At 38.0% G+C, this 22,518-nt stretch overlaps 1 protein-coding gene across 2 annotated transcripts in view; it reads right to left on the bottom strand.

The window, feature by feature from the left end:
• gem (transcription factor CP2 like gemini) overlaps positions 1-22,518 on the bottom strand; it is a 54,561-nt gene that overhangs the window by 4,634 nt on the left and 27,409 nt on the right. Inside the window, exons 5-18 of one of the 2 annotated variants that reach the window (XM_089733853.1) lie at positions 22,024-22,119; positions 21,374-21,479; positions 19,708-19,852; positions 18,631-18,732; positions 17,820-17,927; positions 17,241-17,375; positions 16,675-16,794; positions 15,432-15,502; positions 5,467-5,522; positions 5,029-5,202; positions 3,101-3,146; positions 1,419-1,509; positions 871-986; positions 248-322 (exon numbers count right to left, since the gene is read on the bottom strand). In XM_089733853.1, the coding sequence (XP_089589979.1) occupies positions 248-322; positions 871-986; positions 1,419-1,509; positions 3,101-3,146; positions 5,029-5,202; positions 5,467-5,522; positions 15,432-15,502; positions 16,675-16,794; positions 17,241-17,375; positions 17,820-17,927; positions 18,631-18,732; positions 19,708-19,852; positions 21,374-21,479; positions 22,024-22,119 (1,441 nt within the window). The remainder of the gene's footprint in view (positions 1-247; positions 323-870; positions 987-1,418; positions 1,510-3,100; positions 3,147-5,028; positions 5,203-5,466; positions 5,523-15,431; positions 15,503-16,674; positions 16,795-17,240; positions 17,376-17,819; positions 17,928-18,630; positions 18,733-19,707; positions 19,853-21,373; positions 21,480-22,023; positions 22,120-22,518) is intronic. The other variant, XM_028177962.2, reaches the window with a different exon arrangement.

The raw sequence follows: 22,518 nt of genomic DNA, 5'->3' as shown, positions 1-22,518 counted from the left end.
TTTTAATTAATAATTAAAAATCTCACACGTAGAGTATTCATATTTTAGATATTGGGAAGTTTCACGATATAACACATAGATAACCCAGTAGGTAGATGCATCAAAGCACTCTCTTGTGTGAGTGTGAGACAGATGCTGGCAAAATGTCTCAGGCCCACCAACTTGCCTATACAGCTCGTCATGTTATAATAGCTCCCTAAAGTTAAAGTTAGTAGGTATATAAAATACATGTATAGTTCATACTTACTTGGCGTGAAGTGCGTTGAACAGACGTATGCCATCAGCCAGTCCGACGATCTGGATAATGTCATCACGGGATAGTCTGAGAATGAAAATAGCAGTTATTTACAGATTGCAAAGAAAATTATTGTGACATATATTTACTATCTATATAATTTGTTTGTTTGTATTTATTTCACGTCATAAGGGACAGACCTGATTGTTTTAAAGTGATAATATTCAGTCAGGAGAGTGACATAAGTTACATTTTATCCCGGGAAAGTAAACTAATGCTTTGCCTTGACGTGATACCAAATCAATTAAAAGGTATTAAAATTTTTATGACTTCATAATTTTAATTATATTATAATTACTGAAAGATTATTAGACAATTAGAAGATTCTTTTGTTTGACTTAATATTTTATTTTTAATGAACGACATAAAATATGTATATATTTATTTATCTATATATAATTTAAAAATATATATAAATGACGAAGAGGTTGCTTCTCTTATGGACGTCAGCAATGCCAGAGGCAGAGCCAAGCCGCTGCCTATCTGTCACCTCTTTCAGGTGCACCAGTTCCAAATGCACCATTTCTTTTTTATATCATATCAGTTAGTATTTACAATCAAGAACACTGATTCACCTCAGCAGATCAGCCCCGGAAAAGTTAGCGAATGTAGCGGCGTGTTGCATGAACCGTTGTCGGGACAACCACACCTGAGTCTCAGCGGAGGTGGCATCTTTTGATAATCCAAAGTTCTGCAAAAAAAAGAAACCTAGATATTTGACTGACAATTAAAGACACTAGCTTTCATCTAACCGATAATTTACTGACGACGGTGATTTTAAAAAAATATAGTAGTAACCAAGAGTACAATGCATGAAACTCTGTGACAGTCCAGTCATGGTTTTTGAATATATTTTTTTATTGCTTAGATGGGTGGACGAGCTCACAGCCCACCTGGTGTTAAGTAGTTACTGAAGCCCATAGACATCTACAACGTAAATGCGCCACCCACCTTGATATATAAGTTCTATAAGGTCTCAAGTACAGTTACAACGGCTGCCCCACCCTTCGAACCGAAACGCATTACTGCTTCACGGCAGAAATAGGCGGGCGGTGGTACCTACCCGTGCGGACTCTCAAGAGGTCCTACCACCAGTCATTCCTGAATTAGTATTACAAAATACCTTGTCTGGTTCCTCTGCAGGCTGTGGTAGGTCAGGCAGGATAGCGCCGGGGGAGTGGCAAGTTGGGCTGTTCACCTTCATCTCACCAGCACTGTTAGAATTTCACACGCTATCAATTATCAATCCATTTTCTTTCTCCATGTTTAATAATATTGACCGGTGACGAGTTTGCACACCAGGTGCTTTTTAAGCAATATTTTAGCATGCATTTAAGCAATATTTTTTTTGGATTTTATGACCTGGTAACTAAGACCTAAGGTCATTAGTCTTATTTTAATTTATATTCTTATTTTTATGAAAAATGATAGCATGGAGTGAAACTAAATGAAATGAGATGAGATGATATGGGTTGAATATAATCTCAGTAAAATGGTGGTCATTTATTGAGACTTTTTCAGTGGACTTTTTGTAGGATACTGAGAAGTTACGTCCAGCGGCTTTGTTTTATTTTCCCACATTTGTGCACTTACACAGATACTAAACGATTAATAAATCACCGTTATTACACATTTAAACCTGAAGAAACCCTAAATAGACAAAATAGCACAACTTCACTTCTCGCGTTCCCGCCAAAAAGTCAATTTTCGCAATTCACTGCAGCTTAGTTTAGACAACAAAACCAAATACTAAATGAAATATTTATGCTGCTTAACAATACATATAGTTTTGTGTCTGTGTTAAGTTTACTATTTCCTTTCTGGAATAGAAATGTTGAAATGATTGAAGACTTTCAGAAACATGACAAACTTTGCAGTATGTTACCTGCCGTAATAATAATCTCAAAGGCAGGATATATGAAGTGCACGAATGCAACTGAGATTTCAGTCTTTTGTTTTTCTCCTACCTAAGCTGAAGGTCTTGAGAGACCATAATTAGCATCACGGGGCAAGTAGGTGAGCTCACTGGATTCAAACCTGACTTTGTTGCTCACACGAACCCTAGCAAGAGTCGTGCTTCGCAGAATCTACCACCGTATCGGAAACGCAATCGCCTGAGAAGATCCGGGAAGAAACTCAGTGAGCTAGTAGGTCAGTACAGACTATTATTTGACACTGTGCTTCGATAAGTTAATATCCTAAATAAGTTAGGGATGCATACTTATGATAGCAAGGCCACGTTTTTATGATTCCTTCCCAGTGGTGTGAAACTAAATTCAAAATAACAACTTAAAAGACTTGTTTGCTTACTGGCAATTTCTGTTTGCTCACTTTCAGATTTGGAATATTATTTTTTTCACAAAGAAGAGGGCTCGACTATTTTAACCGACTTCAAAAAAAAGAGGAGGTTCTCAATTCGACTGTATGTTTTTTTTTTAATGTTTGTTACCACATAACTTTTAACTGGGTGAATCGAATTTCATGATTCTTTTTTATTAGAAAGCTGACGCTTCCCGTCTGGCCCCATTTCAATTTAGTCCAGTTCTGATAGTGGTATCCAGGAGAAAACCATATAAGTCTTACATTAAGTTGCATCTGCATTAAGTACGTGCGCGACAAATAGATAAATAACTTCAATGTCACGCCAACCGATTTCGATGATTATTGTTTTTAGTGTATACTAATTTGTTTTGGAATATCTTTTTTTTCTATTTGAAGTCGGTTTTTGTTAAAGCATCTCTATTTACAATTATATCTTTGCCTTTTTATGTAAGGATATACAACTGTAATAAAGAATTCACTTACTCTTGACAATACAGCGGCTTCATTTGATTAGTAGTACCAACGATGGCTGTAACAGAAAGATATAAATAAGCATGAGTAAATAATAAACGCACAGAGACAAAGCTTCGAAAAAGGGCGATCAAAATTGTTACCTATTTTGGTAGAATTGACACAGGAGGATTAAATTAAATACACAAAACTATTGTCAGCTTTTTTATGTATTTATATTTTTTTACAAATATTTTTTTGTAATTTTTTTTTTAATTATTTGTTATATATACCTCTTAATCGAATGATAAATTCTAAATATAATATAAAGTTTTGTTAGCACGTGCATGGCATATCAAATTTACAATCTTATGTATGTTTTAGTATATCACTACCAATATTAACAATATTTACTTCTAGATCGAAATATTCTCGATTTTTTTTTAATATTTTACAGTTCTATTTTTAGAAAATTTAGTACAGGATTTTTTAAAGTGATCTTCACAGATTCTGTATTGTTGCCTTAGTTTATCATTTACAAGTTTCGAAAGGAGATCTTCTCGCCCGACAGCTTGTAACCACTCTTGTCGTCTGAAATAATAATAAAACCATGAATAGTATTTTCAATTTATAAACAGAGGTAATTATTAAATTACTAAAGGATACCTGCGTCCACTAGCCCGCGCCGGACACACCGCACGTAGCGAATTTTATTTTGCTTTGTATTTTTAATACGCTTTTATTAGCTTCGTACGTATGTTAGTATGTAACGGAATCTTAACATGGTTTTGACGCCCTTCAAAACGTCGGATTAATTCGAAATTTGGCATACTTATTAAGGATCGATAACAATTCAATGTTTTAAACAGTTTGATCCGTTATCCTGTCACTAAGATAATCAGGATTAGCGATTTTTTGCGTCTGCCGCGGGCGAATGGGCGCGTAGGTACCTATATGAACTTCTTTCGAAATTGAGGCAGAAACGTATCATAATATGAGGTATCTAAGTAAAAAATAATTATAATTACTACTTACCTAGTGAAGTTTTTGGGATAATTAAAAAAGATAGGTTTTTATTTTTTCGATTGTTGTTTATGCAAACAGTAAAATAAACCATATTTACACTTTTTTTTATAAATTCAAATTCGAAATTTAAACACGCAAGACGCGACGCACAGCTAGCGGTGAACGAGCCCTTTGTTTTAGCACTGGCCGAACCAGTATAAACAGGTTTCGTTCCGTACGTGACAAACCGCCAGTGCTCACCACGCACACACGCGCATCATGCTTGTAGTGATGTACCGTGGCGCGGCTGTTCGAAACTTTGTCTCTGTACTCCTATTTACTCATGTGATATAACCATAATACACACAAATTAGTTAGAGCTTAAGCACCCAACAAAAAGTTTTGCGGGCGTCGGCCGCTAGATGGCTTCGCTTTGATTAGTTTCAAGAGACAAATTGATTAAATTTTATCAATTTGTGGTTTCTGAAAATTTACAAAATCTTACATTAAAAATAAAATATAGGTTACTGCCATCTACAGGAGCAATGAGAAACTAATCGAAGCGAAGCCATCTAGTGGCCGACGCCCGTAAACATTTATGTTGAGTGCTTGAGTTGCTGATAACTAATTTATGTGTATTATCTATGATGCCAAACTCATAAATGGTAATGATGTTTAATAAATATAATTTTTGGATATGTAATAAATTTTTAATAAATTAACCCAAATAAAATTTAATCAACAGTTCTATTTAAGTCTTTCTGGTAATTGTGTAGTCCCCTGTATATCTTGTAATAAAATGACTCGTTGACCCTTACAAACAATTTTATTCTAAGCTAATTTCTGCCCATAAACGAATTGAAAAAAAAAGCCCTACAGTTTTATTAATCTACCCCTTTCTCTCCCTTTATTCATGCACCACCAATGTGAAGTTTTTTTTTTTTTCGCACACATACCATCAAACTGTGAAATGATATCCCCTTCACAGTACTTGCCGAGTGCTACGATATGGTCTTCATCAATTAAGGTTTGAAAGAAGTATTTATTGGTAGAGGCTCTACTCCTGGCGTCATCGACGTCCATGAGCGACGGTGAACACCTAGCATCAAGCAGACAGTATTCTTGTTTACCTTTGTGTACAAAAAAAACATCATTTTATTTCATTTCCACAAGATATGCCGTTTATGCATGCGTGTATATTATGAAAACATTTTAGTAAACAAAAGCGTTATTGAGAAGTAAGTACTTTATTGAGATATTAGTCGAATAAGAACAAATGCGGAAACAAAAATAGGTCAATGAATTATGATTCTGTTCCGGTATCACAGGTGCCGGAAACTGAATGAAAAAGAACAAATTTTACCCCAAAAACTAAACTAGTCAATGATATTTACCTGGTTGAGAAATCGGCTTGGTAGCGATAGGGCTCGAGGCAGATTTAGGTGTCACACTGGAACAATTATATAAAAAAGTTAATAAATTACAATTTGAACTAGAGAAACATGTATTTGAAGCACCCTAAAAAATGAGGTATCTGAAACATGCTATCAAAAATTGTAGCAGAATTTTGACTTATGAATCATTACATTTTTTCTGGGGGTCAGGCATCTTGTATACCTGCATCATAAGTACCATTAGCGTGTCTAATTATGTTGTGATTCAGGTGTTTCAGTTTAAAGTTGGAAAAATAGCTTTACAATACAATTAAGAGTTCAACCTCATGTCGCTAAGCTGGATTACGGGATCTACATTGAGTGATCTATTCACTTGTTCGTCCATTATTTGATATATATTCATCCTTTCAAGAATTATTGGTATTTTTATGTTTATCATATGCACATTTTCATTTATAACAATTTCATGATACACCCTTATTAACAAGTGCAATTATCATTTAGTCTTGAATTTAATGAGCTTTAATAGAATCAAATTGTGAAAATTAGTTCTTTACAGTATGTAGTATGTACTCAAGTTGAGTGCATCATGTCTACAATAATTAGTTATTATTAATTAAGTTAAAATTAACAATTAAGTTAGAATTATGAGGACCTTCACATACCAACAACTAAATAGCACTGCTCAATTTGTGTGAAATAGCAGCCTTAAAATGAGTAATCAAAGTCCTGTCTATTTCTGCAGGAAAGTGGTTATTTATTCCAGTGAAAAAATAGTGGCTGGTGGTGGTGGCCATTGGTTTCAGTATATATGTTTCTAAGATAGCGGTGCCTACACTGAAAAGAGTATTTACGAAAGTAAATGCTTAAATTGGTTCATGGCTGAGAAGTTTTCTCTATCTGTGCATTTAGCAATCAATTTAGCTAACAACTGGGATGTGTTTTGTTAATGAGTACAGGACGTAACCAGAAATTTAAATTGACACTATTTAATTTTAGGCATTGTGTTGAAATGAAGGTGTATTCAATTGTAAAGATTGCGAGAATACATTTTAAATTAAAATGAATTTGTTTCTATTTACCATTTATTAACAATAATTGGTAATTATCTGTATGTACATTTGACTCTGAATATTTTTCATCTTACCAAGTTTATTTGTAAACAAATCTTAAACTGATATCCAACATTTCGAATTGATCAACTTTTAGTTCTAGCCCTGTGAACTTCAAATGATATTCAAGTGAATTAAGTACTGGGAAGTTTTAAATTATGTAAATTCACAACATTATGTTAGTGTACAACCACCTAATGCCAGTAGGTATTTATTTCATTTCTCAAAAATATTGCGATTGCAGAATCGAACTTTTGCGGAAGTTGAGACAAAATGTTTTATAGAGATGCTTAATAGCTAAGCAATGACGCGAAAAAACGAAAACCGTGACTTAGGTACCAGAAAAAGCGGTATAAACCAGATAATTACAGCGCACTGCGACGCGCCGGCCTAACGTGGACGTTGGCGGAGGCGAGACGACGCGCCAATTCCCTGTAGGTTTCCTCGTCGGCTTCTATCTCGATGTCAGCCTTCAGCAGACCGAATTTCATCCGCCAACCGCGCGCTTCCACGCCGTGAACGAGCCTAGCGTTGAGCACAACTCCGCGGCCTATATTGCGCAATCGAATTCTCTGCTCGAAAACGAGCATATTACTCGTCAGCTGTAGTCTTGTCTCGTCAGGTTGAAGAAGATGAATGCGCCGGAGCCCACACGGTAATCCCGCTTGCACTCAATCACCATAGCTAGCCGGCAACCTACTTCTACAACCATTTGTTCGAGTTTCACCGAAATAATTGATAAATCACAGTAACAACGCACTAACTTCTAGTCCTTTACTTGTCCAACATTATTTTCCACAATAAGAATGCGCGTTAGTGCAACACGGACTATGAAATTTGGCACGAGATCGTGAATTGCAGCGAGCAAGACACGATAGGTTTATCAACAACTACAATAGATGCAGAGAACAACGTATTGAAAGACCAACGAAACGAGAACGACTGGCTGACGTGAACACTGATTGGTTACTAGAGGGAGCCGCATTCGTTGATTGGATGAAAACCGGTTGAGGCCGGTTTGCAGAGGTCGCGGCCAGCTCGCGTCGGAGCATCAAGCGGTATATCTTTGCTTTAGTGATGCGACATACATTTTACTTTATCGGTTTTTGTAACGATAGTAATACAAACTAAAAACCTATTCACGCGTCAGTATGAATGTTGTACGATATATTTTTAGCCGAAAGCCGCTCAATACCGCTCCTAATTGAGTGAGTTAGGCGAGGATCAGCAACGAACCGGATACAGTAATTGTCGTATGCAGTTTGGGCCAATTGAGTACCAATTCGTTGAAATAACAAGAAACCGGATCTTCTTAATAAACTGGAGTTGGCAAATCGCTTATTGGGTCTTATACAGGTTGAATTTTAGCAACAAGACTATTATTTTATTCCTGACAGTACAGAAACATATAGAACACGAATTTAAAATGATTGTCTAGATTATAAAAAATATATTACTGGACAGGATAATACGAATGAAATAAGTTTTATAGCAATAGAAATTCTTCTTCAATTTCTACATATTTAATAACCTTAAATATTTACTATCGACATTTGAGATATATTACTTTTATACTCATACTTATTTTGGTGACGAATTGAAGGAAGAAATACCATTAATTAACTAAAAATCTTTACGAACGTCTGACCCAGACCTCGGTTAACATAAAAAAACGTGCCTTCACGGAATGTGACGTGCCTGATATTTTATAATAAACAATTGCTTCACGCATATCTTAGGTCTTATCTGCGCTGCGACTAATCACGATATTAAAATTATTGAAACTTACATAAAATATGTGACGCATAAATTTTATTCGGTTTTCGTCGAAGTTTCTTCGTTTATGTGGCCCACTTAAAGTTTGTTTTTGCGCTTTTTTTTTATTATTTATTGGTTACATGGGTGGACGAGCTCACATCCCACCTGTTGTTAATTGGTTACTGGAGCCCATAGACATCTACAACGTAAATGCGCCACCCACCTTGATATATAAGTTCTAAGGTCTCAAGTATAGTGACAACGGCTGCCCCAACCTTCAAACCGAAACGCATTACCGCTTTACGGCAGAAATAGGCAAGGTGATGGTACCTACCCAAGCGGACTCTCAAGAGGTCCTACCACCAGTAAATTGATTGAGCGTAAATGATATGTACTTTAAAAAGCCGTTCATCTTAAATGCTATAAAACTGTTATTTCAAATTTAATGATAATCTAGGTGTCGGTCATTCTAGTCGAGGATTTGTCGTTTTCATTTTTTTTTGTGGTTTCTTGTGTAACCATGAATATTGTCACAAATTGTTCTGTGCCGTAAAAGCAGATAACGAACAGATAAAACACACGTGAATGTGATTTATTTGGGTTACGGTGATGTCCTAATAACTTTAAAATTATCGGCTCAATTTCGATAATTGCTAGTAAATTTAAAATGAGTAAGTTGAATTTTGTAAGTAGGTTACATATGTATACATAGTATTATTATCTTAATTTTTTTGTTCAGTTTTTAGATCAAATGATAGATCTATTAACGTAATTAAAAATGCAGTTAATTATCGCTCATCGGACCTTAAAAATTACGTGGGCTATTTAGTGACCTGTAATTTATGACTTTTAGGTAAATATATGTATGTAAAAAGTGGAATTGGGGTTTTTATACACTTAGACGTTTAATTTTTTAAGGTTTTGTTTCAATTTGGCTAACGCCTATGAGTTTGTTCTAACTATTTTTAAAAATTATGACAATTGACAAACCCTGACGCCGGTAATAAATCAGCAATTAAATACCCAAACCGTGAGTTACGTCAGTGATGATAAAATTACAATCTTATCAGTATTTTTCCTTAAAAATTTACGGAATTTCATATTAAACACAGAAGTGGGTAGTAGTTGATTATTGTCTCCTCCTGGCTGAGACCTTGCTCGCTCACCTGCCCTGGTAAAACTGGAAAGGCCTCCGAGCCACCAGTAATCTCTCAAACATAAAAAAGTTGGTTATTGTGGTTTGTCCACAGGTCAAGTTAATCGACTACGTAGCGCGTAAACAACCAAAACGATGTGATGCTAATTTAATGTTTAATGCCGTCGACCTTTAGCAAGGACGAATCCTTTATACTTACTAGAGTGACAGTATGGCTTGCTGACGAACAATGAGATGAACGAAGCACTGCTGATTGCGTAATCATATTTATACAATGGTATTTTGTATGTCGCAACAGTCTGTTGTACACTTGAGGTTATTTTTGTAAATGATAAAGACGTTTCGAATACAGTAAGGTGTGCTGGAAAAATTCCAGAAGAAAATATGTTATTACGATCGAGTAGGATTTAATTTTTAGTCGTCTTTAAATTTTAGTTCATTACTGTTTTTTTCTTTTTTTTTATTGTTTTTATGGATGGACGAGCTCACAGCCCACCTGGTGTTAAGTGGTTACTGGAGCCCATCGACATCTAAATGCGCCACCCACCTTGAGACATAAGTTCTAAGGTCTCAGGCATTACTGCTTCACGGCAGAAATAAGCAGAGTGGTGGTACCTACCCGCGCGAACTCTCAAGAGGTCCTACCACCAGTTCATCGAGTTCACCAGTTCTGACTAAATTGCTGATCCGGTTCGATACGTACGATATCTATACTTCTATACTAATATTATAAAGAGGAAATATTTGTTTGTTTGTTTGTATTGAATAGGCTCCGAAACTACTGAAGCGATTTGAAAAATTCTTTGACTGTTTGGAAGCTACTCTATTCCCGAGTGACTTAGGCTATAATCTTTATTGAAAAAAAATAGAGATCCTTACTAAAACTCCAATAATGTATGTATGTAAATGTACAAATTTACCTAAAATATTATTTACATCGCGTGCCCTGCGAAAACTATTGATGATAGAATAAAATAATGTATTACGACTTTGTAGAACACATTATTATTTACAAAAAGTGTCGCGACAGCATATGACTAACTATTGTAGTTGTGCCACAATAAGTCTTCTTTTATTTAAAAAAATAAAACAACGTCAAATATCGTTGAAGTTTTCGTTAAAGACCCGACCGGAGCCGGAGCGGGCCGCTAGTATGATAATGAAGAAGCAAACCGAACCGAATTCAGTTTTGTAAACTAGTATTGTAACTGCATCAAACAGGATCAAACGTTTGTACGCGTCGACCACGAAATCTATATATAGAAGAGCTCGACACACGAAAATGGGGCCACAACGACACTCCCCCTATTCGAATTCATTGAACGAAAGGATGTCGTCTTTTTATATGAGTCGATTTGTTGAATGCGAACGGTTTGTTTCTTTCAAAACTTCTCAGTTTCATCTCAAAGCGTTAATAGATACATTGAAATTTAAATAATATGAATAGGGCTCGTTATTAATATTACGAAATTATAATATTATGTACATACGTGCCTTTTGTTTATGTACATAACGACAGATTTGCATCTGGTGTATTGTTGTAGAGTTCGTTAAAGTATATACATAGTCAGGTCATAAATTCTGTTCACATGTTTAATGTAAAATAATTGAAACAAGTTTATTCATTATGTAACCATTCATATACCAAAATGAACTTAATAAAACATAGATTCTTATGACACTAAAGTTTATTCAAAATGACCTCCGTGATTTTGAATACAGGCCTTCAATCTGCGCGGCCAGTCGTCTATCGCAGCACGAACGAGGTCCATGTCAATATCGGCGGCTGCCTTAATCAAGGATGTCTTGAGTGACTCCAAATTGGGATGAGGCTTTGAGCACGCCTTTTCCTCCAAGTGTTGCCATATCTTGTAATCTAACGGATTCAAATCTGGACTGGAGGAGGGCCAGTCTTCGTGCCGGATGAAGTCGATTTCACGCGCCGCCAGCCAGTCTTGTGTGCTCTTCGCTCTATGAACTGGCGCCGAATCTTGTTGGAATACCCCGTGCCTGTTATTGAACATGGTATGAGAAACAGGTTCCACAAGGTTCGTCAGGACTGTATTTTGATACACAACTGCATTCGTTTTTACACCTTTCTCACAAAAATGTACCTCTGTTAAGCCCCAATAAGAAACTCCCAACCATACCATGAGCGAGGATGGAAAATGACCTCGTTGGACACGCGGAATACGGTTGCTCGCTTCTTCATTACTGTGTGCGTACACCTTATCATTTTTTTTGATGTAGCTCTCTTCTACGGTAAAAAATTTTTTCATCCGAAAAAAGAATTTCCCGATATTTTTTTCCCGCGTACCGCTTCAACAAAGCGCGGCATCTCTTCAGTCTCAGGTCCATTAGACGAGCAATCATACGATTTCCTGTTTTTCTTCGATATGCCCGAAGCCCTAAGTCTTCATTTAACACCCTTTTCACCGTGGTTCTGCTTAACCCCATCTGAAGGGCCAACAGTTTCTGCTTACGTTTGGGATTTCTTTGAATTCGCGCCTTCACAGCTTTTATCACTGCTGGAATCCTAACAGACCGAGGGCGACCACTTCTTGACCTGTCATCTACACTAGAGTCTTCATTGTATCGTTTGATGGTACGATAAACGAATCTTTTGGTTATATTCAAATTTTTCAGTACCTATGTTAAAAATTTGAATTGGCGCGTAACCGCAACGATGCAACGCAATAACTGCAACACGGTCTTCTTTAAGCGTCCACTCCATATTTAAAAATGAGTAAAATTCTAAATGTATACTATTTTTATTTTCATGAACAATTCGAAATTCGAATTCAATAAACTTTTTTGTGGCCAGCATTCCAAAAGAAAAGTTTTTACTGTGTGACAATACTTATGACCTGACTAGGTATATAAAAATATAAAATACTAGCTGTAACCGTCCGTTTCGCTGAGCATTTAAAATTAACATTATTATTTCTCACCCCCACAAAGATTCTCATCATTAACGCCCACGAAAGTGGTGTAGGAAGTCCAACACTCATATAAATATTATCTATCCTTTAATCTATCCTAGCCTATCCGTTAAGTACCTGTTTTTTCTACATGGATACCAAGTTTCAAGTCAATCGGATGCACGGTTCAGTAGTTATAATGGAACATCCGTAAAAACTACTGTAGATTTATATATTAGTATAGATATTAGGTATCATATTATATGAGTATGTATGAGATGTTCTAAGAGCATACTTTTTTTTATTAAATGGCTTATTTTTCACACATAGTATTAAGTACTATATTAACACAGCTATTTGAGAGCTCTCCTACCTACCTGCCTACCTATTATCTGAGGGATTAAAAAAACAACAGCCTTTCTTATCCGAAATACGATGAATCGGATTTCAATATACAGCACTGGAGTTGAGTTGTATTTGAATGGTATGTATATATTTCGTATAAAAGTTAAGCTGTATTTGTAATATAACTTAATTTGTATAATATAATATCGTAATGTAATAGAATAGCATTTGAATCCACAAAATACAATTTAAAAAGTTTATTTTTGTTTCGGTAACAAATTTCGATCAAACCTAATCAGGTTTCGAGAATGGTATCTTTCACATTATTGTAACTTCAAAGCTACCGACCGTCAATAATAATACTAAAATAATAATAAGTGCTAAGAAAAGATTACCTTTCCGATAATAATAATAATAATCGTATAATCTGGTGGTAGGACCTCTTGTGAGTCCGCACGAGTAGGTACCACCACTCCGCCTATTTCTGCCGTGAAGCAGTAATGCGTTTCGGTTTGAAGGATGGGTAGCCGTTGTAACTATATTGAGACCTTAAAACTTATATCTCAAGGTGGATGGCGCGTTTACGTTGTAGATGTCTATGGGCTCCAGTAACCACTTAACACCAGGTGGGGTGTGAGCTCGTCCACCCATCTAAGAAAAAAAATATCGAAAGTATCACCTGAGTCTGGCTTTGTAAATTGCTAATTGTTAATTTTCCATTGACTTTATCTTAAAATACAATCCTATGTCATATCATATTATTATGTAGGATGCATAGTTTTTGATCGATTTGATTAAAATCCATATTAACTATCTATTATTAGAAATATATGTTATTCGAAATTAAACTATACAATAGATTAATAAAAAAATAGCAGTTTTTAATGTCACAGCCCTAACAGATATTAATATGAACCAGATCTCATTGGACATACGGGCGTATTATTGGGTAAATTGTGCGGTCTATATTTAGTTTTCGGTTGCCGGTAATAAGCGGTTTTATTTGTGCCGCGCTTACATCCTTGTGTCTAAATATAGTTAAGGTTTTTTTTTTGGGAGCGTGAGAAGTGATGTTGTGAGAGATGTTTCTTTTTGTTTGTTTTATTTAAGTGTTTCTATACGTTTAATCGTGTGATAATGGAGGCTTACGAGCCGTTTAGCATCGGTGAAAGTAAAAAAAAGTGTGGAAAAATGAAAGAAACTCGCCGAACGTTTCTTTTTGGGTTCTTCTAAAAAGTCCATTGAACTCTCAGTAAACATCCTACATTTTACTGAGATTTTATTACAACTAATTTCATTTAATTTCATCCGAATTGAGTAAAGTCTCAAATTAATCAACTTCAACTTATTTCACTTCATAGGTATTTTTTTTTTTCAAAAACAGTTATGTAGGTACCTATTTATTTAATAATTCAACTGAACGAATTTTTCTAAACTCAAAACTGGCAACAATGGCATCGCAAGAAACCAATTATTAGAGTTGTCTATGCGCACAATACTACCAAGAAACAACAACACGTATATCGTCACGGCCGTTATTTCAAATAGGAAAGGAAGGAAAAATAAAACAATCATTTCTTTGTACACCACTGCTTGCCTCCTCTTCCTCGCCAACATAGTTAAAAAAAGAAGAAGAAATATACAAATCGACGTTTGAAAGGCAAACGTGACTAAGCGAAAATAACTGCTTTGTACATAAATGATAGGCAATAACCATTTTCGACGTGCAAAAAAAATATATTTCTAGGTCTATTAAAATCATTTCAATCCTACAGCTACTAGCTACATTCTACCACAGCTGGATTCGTTATAATAAATTTTGTTTTCAGGTATTTCAACTTTAAATTAGTCTACTGTAAAGTTCACGCATTGTCGCTTAGTCACGTTTGCCTTTCAAGTGTCGATATGTAGAATTACAAACGTATTGTGTGTACATAATAATGTCAAAAAACGCAGCGCCCCGGCGTTCGTTGACCCGAGCATCAGCTGTTTATGATTTTGTGTTTCATTGCTGGTTTTAAAAAAAAAAGTAAAGTAATGTATTTTTTATGAAACTATCGTTTCATTTAGTTGTACTAATACGATGGAGCGTAAATAATGATAATAAAACGTTTAAAAAATATGACATTTTTTTAAAAATCAGGATCGTTTTTTTACGTCCCGTCATCAAAGGTGTGATTAGTACTATCGTCTGTCTTCGTTGTCGGAAGCGGTCTCCTAACACCCAGTATATGTATGTTGGTACGTTTGTTTGTATGCAATGGAAACTTTGAACCTCATTTTCACTGACTCGAAGACGCCCGATTAAGTCTGTCCGTCAGTCTCGGTGGTTTTAGTTTTTTTTTATTGGTTAGATGGGTGGACGAGCTTATAGCCTACGTGGTGTTAAGTGGTTACTGGAACCCATAGACATCTACAACGTAAATGCGCCACCCACTTTGAGATATATGTGTTCTAAGGTCTCAGTATATTTACAACGGCTGCCCCACCTTCAAACCGAAACGCATTACAGCTTCACGGCAGAAATAGGCGGTGGTGGTGGTACATACCCGTGCGGACTCACAAGAGGTCCTACCGCCAGTAAAAAGTGAGAAGCTCCTCCATTTTTAAGTAGGTTTCAAAATAAAATCTGTTTAGTTCTTGTGATTTTATATCGTGTACTTAAGTACTCACCACAGCTCTGGCGAGTAGGATGGCGAGGTGGTGACCAGCGAGGGCGGCGGCATCAGCGCGTCGTGTGACAACTGTTGGTACATCATTTCACCATTCAAACATATATAGGTTAGCTTGATAGTTAATATTAGTTAATACTAGCTGACCCGGCAGACTTCGCAGTGCCTCAATCGATAAATAAAAGACACATCAAGGGGACACATCAAAGGAAAAACAAAATTGTTTGTTCTTATATAATTCCGAGATTTTTTATATTTTCTCATTTTAAACTCATTTTAAACCTTCCCTGGACTTCCACGAATAATTCAAGACCAAAATTAGCCAAATCGGTCCAGCCGTTCTCGAGTTTTAGCGAGACTAACGAACAGCAATTCATTTTTATATATATATAGATTAATATTTAGTTATTTAGCTAATAGACAGTTGATATTTAACAATGGCTAGTTATCAATATTTGTAATTTCAATTGTGTTTCCCATAGCCAAAGCTATGCACATTAATATGGTTTTGCTGAGTGCACATATAATTTTTAGATTGCAATCCAGATTAGATCTAGGTACTACTTGTACGATTTAGCTAATATGTACTGTAATTATTGTAATTTATTTTGTGCATCAATAAAGTAAAAAAAAAAGATAGATTTGACAATTCAAACATATGAACTTAAAATAGGTTGATAGGTTAAAGAGTCAACCAAATTATAAAGTACTAGCCGTACTCGCCCGCTTCGCTGGGCATTTAAAATTAACATTATTATTTATTGTCATTATTATTAGGGAGTCCAACGCTCATATAAATATTAGCCTATCCATTAAGTACATGTATTTTCTACATGGATACCGTGTTTCAAGTCAATCGGATGCATGGTTCAGTAGTTGTAACGGAACATCTGGAGAATATTTTTCTCTGTGACCCGGGTCAGGGTATTTGGTTAAATTAATAAAATTCTTGTACCATCATCGGGTTGTGGTGTGTTGGCAAATTTTTCAAATTACATAAAATTTCTTTTGATATTACAATTGAAAATTACCTTTAATGTATTGGGTTAAATAGATAAGATAGATAATTCATTTTAATAAAATCATGTTTAAGATTGTTGGCAAATTAGTATAATTTTTTTCTACTTTCACTAGGAAAATTTGAAAAACTAGTTGTTTTTTTTTGTTTTGAAAAATAAAGATTTTCAACCTTCCTCTCTCTGTGATTAAGGTCGAATTTCGATCGGTCGGTTAATATAATTTACCGTGGTCAGCACAGTGGCCTCGCAGGCGGGCTGGTACTTGTCCAGATCGGCCCTCGGTCTGCGCAGCACCTTCTCCCTGTCTTGTTTGTGTTTTCGATCAGCGCCTTTCAATTTGAATACCTTTTTGCAAAACAAATACATCATATTACAAAATTAAGTAAAATTAATTAAAATAAGTAAAATAATGAATTAAATTATACAAGATAACATTTTTCATATTACAAATTTTGTATGAAATAATCATATTTTTTACAAACTTGAAACCGACCACAATGGCAAGAAGCCAATTGCCGTACTTAAAAAAAGGAAGAAATAACAATACCAATTAGTAACGCCCCACAATAACAGATGGCGCTAGTCTAAGTTTCTCACTGCACTATCCGTGCTCTTGTGTATCTCTCGCACTGAGCTTCTCAGTGGGTCGCGTTTCTGATCTGATGGTAAATTATGCGACGCACTGCTCTTGCTAGTGCTAGTGTTAGCAGCATCTTCAGGTTAGAGCACCGTGAGCTCACCTACACGTCAAGGAGAAGCTGAAATAGAATAAATAAAAAATGCATCTGTACCTTGATCTGGCACGCGGCGGCGTTCAGACGATTGTTCTCGTCGCTCGCGAGATAAGTCTCGACCTGTATACGGAACGGGACTCCCTTCTCGCCGCCGTGCTTCTTGGCTGTGAATTCCGTTGAGATGCAGTTCACCTGTCGGACGAGACCAGCTGGTCAGGGAGCGTGATTGGAACTCTGAAGTTTTTTTTTTAATTGCATACATGGGTGAACGACCTCACAGCCCAACTGGTGTTACGTGAATACCGCAGCCCATAGACGTCTACAACGTAAATGCCGCCACCCACCTTGGGAAACGAGTTCTAAGGTCTCAGTAGAGTTACAACGTTTGCCCCACCTTTCAAACCGAAACGCATTACTGCTTCACGGCAAAAGTAGGCGAGGTGGTGGTACCTACCCGCGCGGACTCACAAGTGGTCCTACCACCAGCAATTACGCATATTAGAATTTTGCGGGTTTGATTTTTATTACAAGATTATTTATCTATTTTTATAAATAATATTAAAAAATGAATAAAGTCCATCTCTCTAAATCAAAATAAAACAAATAAATAAAAAAAGTAACGGTAAATTAGTTTACCTTTATATAAACACCCACGTCCTTGGTAGCGTCCCAGTAGACCTGCAGCGCGTTCAGTGCTGTGGATTGTTCCACTTTTATAATGCCGTACGAGAGAGGCACGTCCACCTGGTGGCAGGAAATTACAATTTTTTTAATAATTTTTATTTTTAAATAAAATAAGAGAAGAAGAGTGTCTAAGAGTTTGCGTCGGCACATAGTACGTCACGTGTTGCAAGGTTATGATGTAACGTGTGGCAAATCTACGCAACTTGTTAAAAGCAACGCCATATGTTATAAGGCTACGCCACGTGTGGCAAATCTGCGCTACTTGCTGAAAAGTAACGCCATATGTTGAAAGCCTAGCCACGTGTAGCAAAACTACGTCACATGATTAAAAGCCACGCCACGTATGGCAAGGCCACGCAACGTGTGGGAAATCTACGTAACTTGTAGAAAAGCCACGCCACGTGTGACAAATTTCCACCACGTGTGGCAAATTTCCACCACGTGTGGCAAATATGCGCAACATGTTGAAAGGGCTAGTCACGTGTGGCAAGGCTACGCCACATGTTGAACAGACATGCCACGTGTGGCAAGGCTACGCCACGTGTTGAAAAGCCATGCAACATGTTGAATGGCAAAGCCACGTGTGGCAAGGCTACGCAAGTGTGGCAAAACTGCGCAACATCCTGAAAAGCCACGCCACGTGTGGCAAGGCTACGCAACTTGAAGTTAAGCAACGCCACATGTTGCATCGTGCCACTATCGATAGAAGAACGCCAAGAATATGCACCCATTCCACTTTGAATTTTGTATCCACGACACTCACCTCTACGATCCTCTCCCCCGGCCTCTCAGCGTGCCACTGCGCTATCTGCTCCCTTTCCATGTACTGCAAGCGGCGCTCGTGGAAGCATATCTTGATGACGCTCTGAGAAAAAAACGAAGGTACTAACTACACTGTTAAGCACTACAGAACACGCACTCGTTCAATTGAGGTTCCAGATCTAATAGGTACATCATAGCAGAGCAGAAATCGAGTAAAAACTTGCACTGGTGGTAGGATCTCGCGTGAGTCCGCACGGGTAGGTATCACCATCCTGCCTACTTCTGCCGTGAAGCAGTAATGCGTATCGGTTTGAAGGGTGGGGCAGCCGTTGTAACTACACTGAGACCTTAGAACTTATGTCTCAGGGAGGGTGACGACATTTGGCTTGTAATGTCTATAACCACTTAACACCAGGTGGGCTGTGAGCTCGTCCACTTATCTAAGCAATAAAAAAAACTGCGCTAACGACATTTACATGATTGAAGATTGAATTGAATAAAAGTTGCGAAAATCCACATAAAGTCTACTGAATACCAGTGGAAGATCTTTTGCTATTTCTTATACCGTCCATGATGCTACTATGGGATGGTACTCACAATCCAGATTGGCAAGATGCTCTTGGTAGATTTAGTATAGATTTAATTTAACACAGCCCTACGCATCGGGTGTAAGCGAGAGCTGACGTGTAATGAATCTGATGGACAATTCATCAGCCATCAAGAAAAGTTTTATTTTTCTTTTTTTCTAATTGCTTAGATAGGTGGTAGAAATAACAGCCCATCTGCTGTTAAGTGGTTACTGGAGCTCATAGACATCTACAACGTAAATGTCGCCACCCACCCAACGAGTTCTAAGGTCTCAGTATAGTCACAACGGCTGCCCCACCCTTCAAACCCAAACGCATAACGGCTTCACGGCTGAAATAGGCAGGGTGGTGGTACCTACCCGCGCGGACTCACAAGACCGTCGGTGAGATTGTTAACTAGCATTACCTCATGGAACACCATACAAATGTCTTAGGACGGGACCTTATGTCAAAGTGGGATCACGGTCACCCATCCAACTCAGAACACTCACTTTAAGCAGCTTTCCTTTGTAATGTGACAAGTCTCCGAGCTTCTTGAGCTTGATCTCGTAGGACTGGCCTTGGTTGAGGTAGGTCAGGGTTTCCTCGTTCTGTTTGGTTGCTATCGAAGTCGCTGCGGCCAGGACGTACTGGAACCTGTGGGTGGGTCGGAATACTGTCGGAACTTTCTAGTTTTATTTTTTTATTGCTTAGATGGGTGGACGAGCTCACAGCGCACCTGGTGTTAAGTGGTTACTGGAGCCCATAGACATCTACAACGTAAATGCGCCACCCACCTTGAGATATAAGTTCAAAGGTCTCAAGTATAGTTACAACGGCTGCCCCACCCTTTAAACCGAAACGCATTACTGCTTCATGGCAGAAATAGGCGGGGCGGTGGTACCTACCCGTGCGGACTCTCAAGAGGTTCTATCACCAGAAAAAAGGTTTTCAGTTCCAGTTTCTGGAAGATGTGACTAGGACATTGGAATCACTGTGTTACTAGTGTTAGGTTCTGAGCCTGTATGATAGCTACCATTATTTTATTGCTTTCTTGGAGTGGGGACTGAACCTTGTACAAAGGTTCCCCTGCGTCTAAGGGTTGGTGGCATATGTGACGCGCTACAAAGTTTTCTCTTTTTTTAACACGAACCATAGTTTATGCTTTTGAATGTAGGTACTCGATTTACACCAGCGTCCCGGGCGCCATTAAGCAGGCCGAATGCAGGCAGCATTGGAGGAAGCTGGTGCCAAAACTGGACCAAGGTGGTCACGACCCTCAGTAATGAGGAAACGACAGAGAAGAACTCGATTTACAGTCATTTCTTTATTCGCGACTATTTTGTATTCGTGTTAAGCGTCTATATGATTGACTTGTTCTTAACACGGTTTTTAATTTTTCTCGACGTTTCTCTGTGTTGCCAGCGCCGTGGTCACTGGTAGACTGAATATTTGCCGGCAGAAATAGGCAGGGCGGTAGTGCGGGGTTACAATGCGTTCTATCATACTATTATGCTTAAAGCACCATCATGCCTTTTGCCAATTTGTACAATTCTCACGGGAACAAGGGCTGCTTAGAGTGTCTAATAATTGTGTCTTAATCGGGGATACCTTGGATATCTAGCTCTGAGAAAATCTACTTTGCATGTCAGGGTTGCCAACACTGCGAAGGTTGTCAATATTTTTTGTGTTTTTTCTAAAATCTTCTATGGTGACTAGTAATTTGGCAATATGTATTACTATAGCAATATTAGCAATATTACTTTTTAGGAGCTAAAGAGCTTAGGACAATCGGAAAGTTGGTTTTGTGTCATTAGCATTTATGTCACTAAAATTTTAGGGTAGGTACAGAAAAAAACAAAGGTTTTATAATAAAAAAACATTTATTAAATCAAACTAAATGCTCGAAATGTCCTCCATTGGCAGCAATGCAGGACATTACAAAAGATCGATGGCCAAATTACTAGTCACGACAAAAAATATTGACAACTTTCGCAGTGTTGGCAACCCTGACACAAAAAGTAGATTTACTTAGAATTAGACATTTGGGCTAACCCCGGTTAACGGATTACCCACTAATCACGACAGACCCTGTATACTAGACGTCAGCAACAATAGCATCTAAAAGCCGTTTGTCATTCTAAAATTTACCGAAGGACAAAGAGAACGTCTATTTACCTGGTGTCATCCTTGAAGCTGGAGTCGGAGCGCGGCTGCAGGTGTGGTGGAGAGTGCAGGTAGCCCTCCAGCGAGCCCACCGGGGAGCAGATCAGCAGACCAGCGTCTGTGGGCGGAGTCGGCTGGGCTTAGTCGGACGGTGAACGAATCGCATCGTGGGATCAAAAACCAAACCCACAAATATACCAATTGCTTAGATGTGTGGACGAGCTCACTGCCTACCTGGTGTGGAGTGGTTGAGTGAGTGGCTTTTAACAATACAACGGCTGCCCCGCCCTTCAAATCAAAACACATTACTGCTTCACGGCAGAAATAGGCAGGGTGGTGGTACCTACCCACGCGGACTCACACGTTGTCCTACCACCGGTCTTGTAGTATGCGTTGTAGAATACAACTGAGACTCGACCTTGTGAGGTAGACCGCGTGGTATCATCAAGTACCCACAGACACAGCCCACTGAGTTTCTCTCCGGATCTTCTCAGTGGGTCGCGTTTCCGATCCGGTGGTAGATTCTGCGAAACACGGCTCTTGCTAAGGTTCGTGTTAGCAGCATCTTCAGATTAGAGCCCCGTGAGCTCACCTACTCGATCGATTAGGCCTCCCCGTTTCCAGCCCATAATGTTGATTAATAAATAAATATATAAACTCACTTTTATTCTCGTGTTCGTTTGGTGAATGGTAGCCGTTCATTGGCATGACGGCGCTCGGCGGCATCTGCTGTTGGCACTGCAAGGCGTCGGGACTTCCTGAGAACAAAAGCGTATTTCGTGGGACCGGTTCATAGATTGCGCTGCCGATAATTAATTTAATTTAGCAGAAGGACCCTTGGGATTAAAAAAAGATATTTTTTTTTATTGCCCTTGTAGGCAGGCAGTCGAGGATACGGCCCACCTGATGGTGAGTGGTTACCTTCGCCCATGGACTTCAGCAATGCCAGGGGCAGAGCCAAGCCGCTGCCTACCGATTAATACTCTCCACAAGCCTCGTTTGAAGAAGGACATGTCATAGCGCTCGGGAAACACCAGGAGGGGAGCTCGTTCCATAGCCGGATGGTACGTGGCAAAAAATACATCTGGAAACGCACTGTGGATGACCGCAGTGGCTCCAGGTAGTGTGTATGAACTCTACTCCGGTGGCGGGCGGTG

Source organism: Bombyx mandarina, chromosome 02 (assembly GCF_030267445.1).
Source record: "Bombyx mandarina strain Sakado chromosome 02, ASM3026744v2".
Taxonomy (NCBI): Eukaryota; Metazoa; Arthropoda; class Insecta; order Lepidoptera; family Bombycidae; genus Bombyx; species Bombyx mandarina.
Note: the sequence above shows the minus strand (reverse complement) of the source record. Positions and strands in the feature narration are given on the sequence as shown.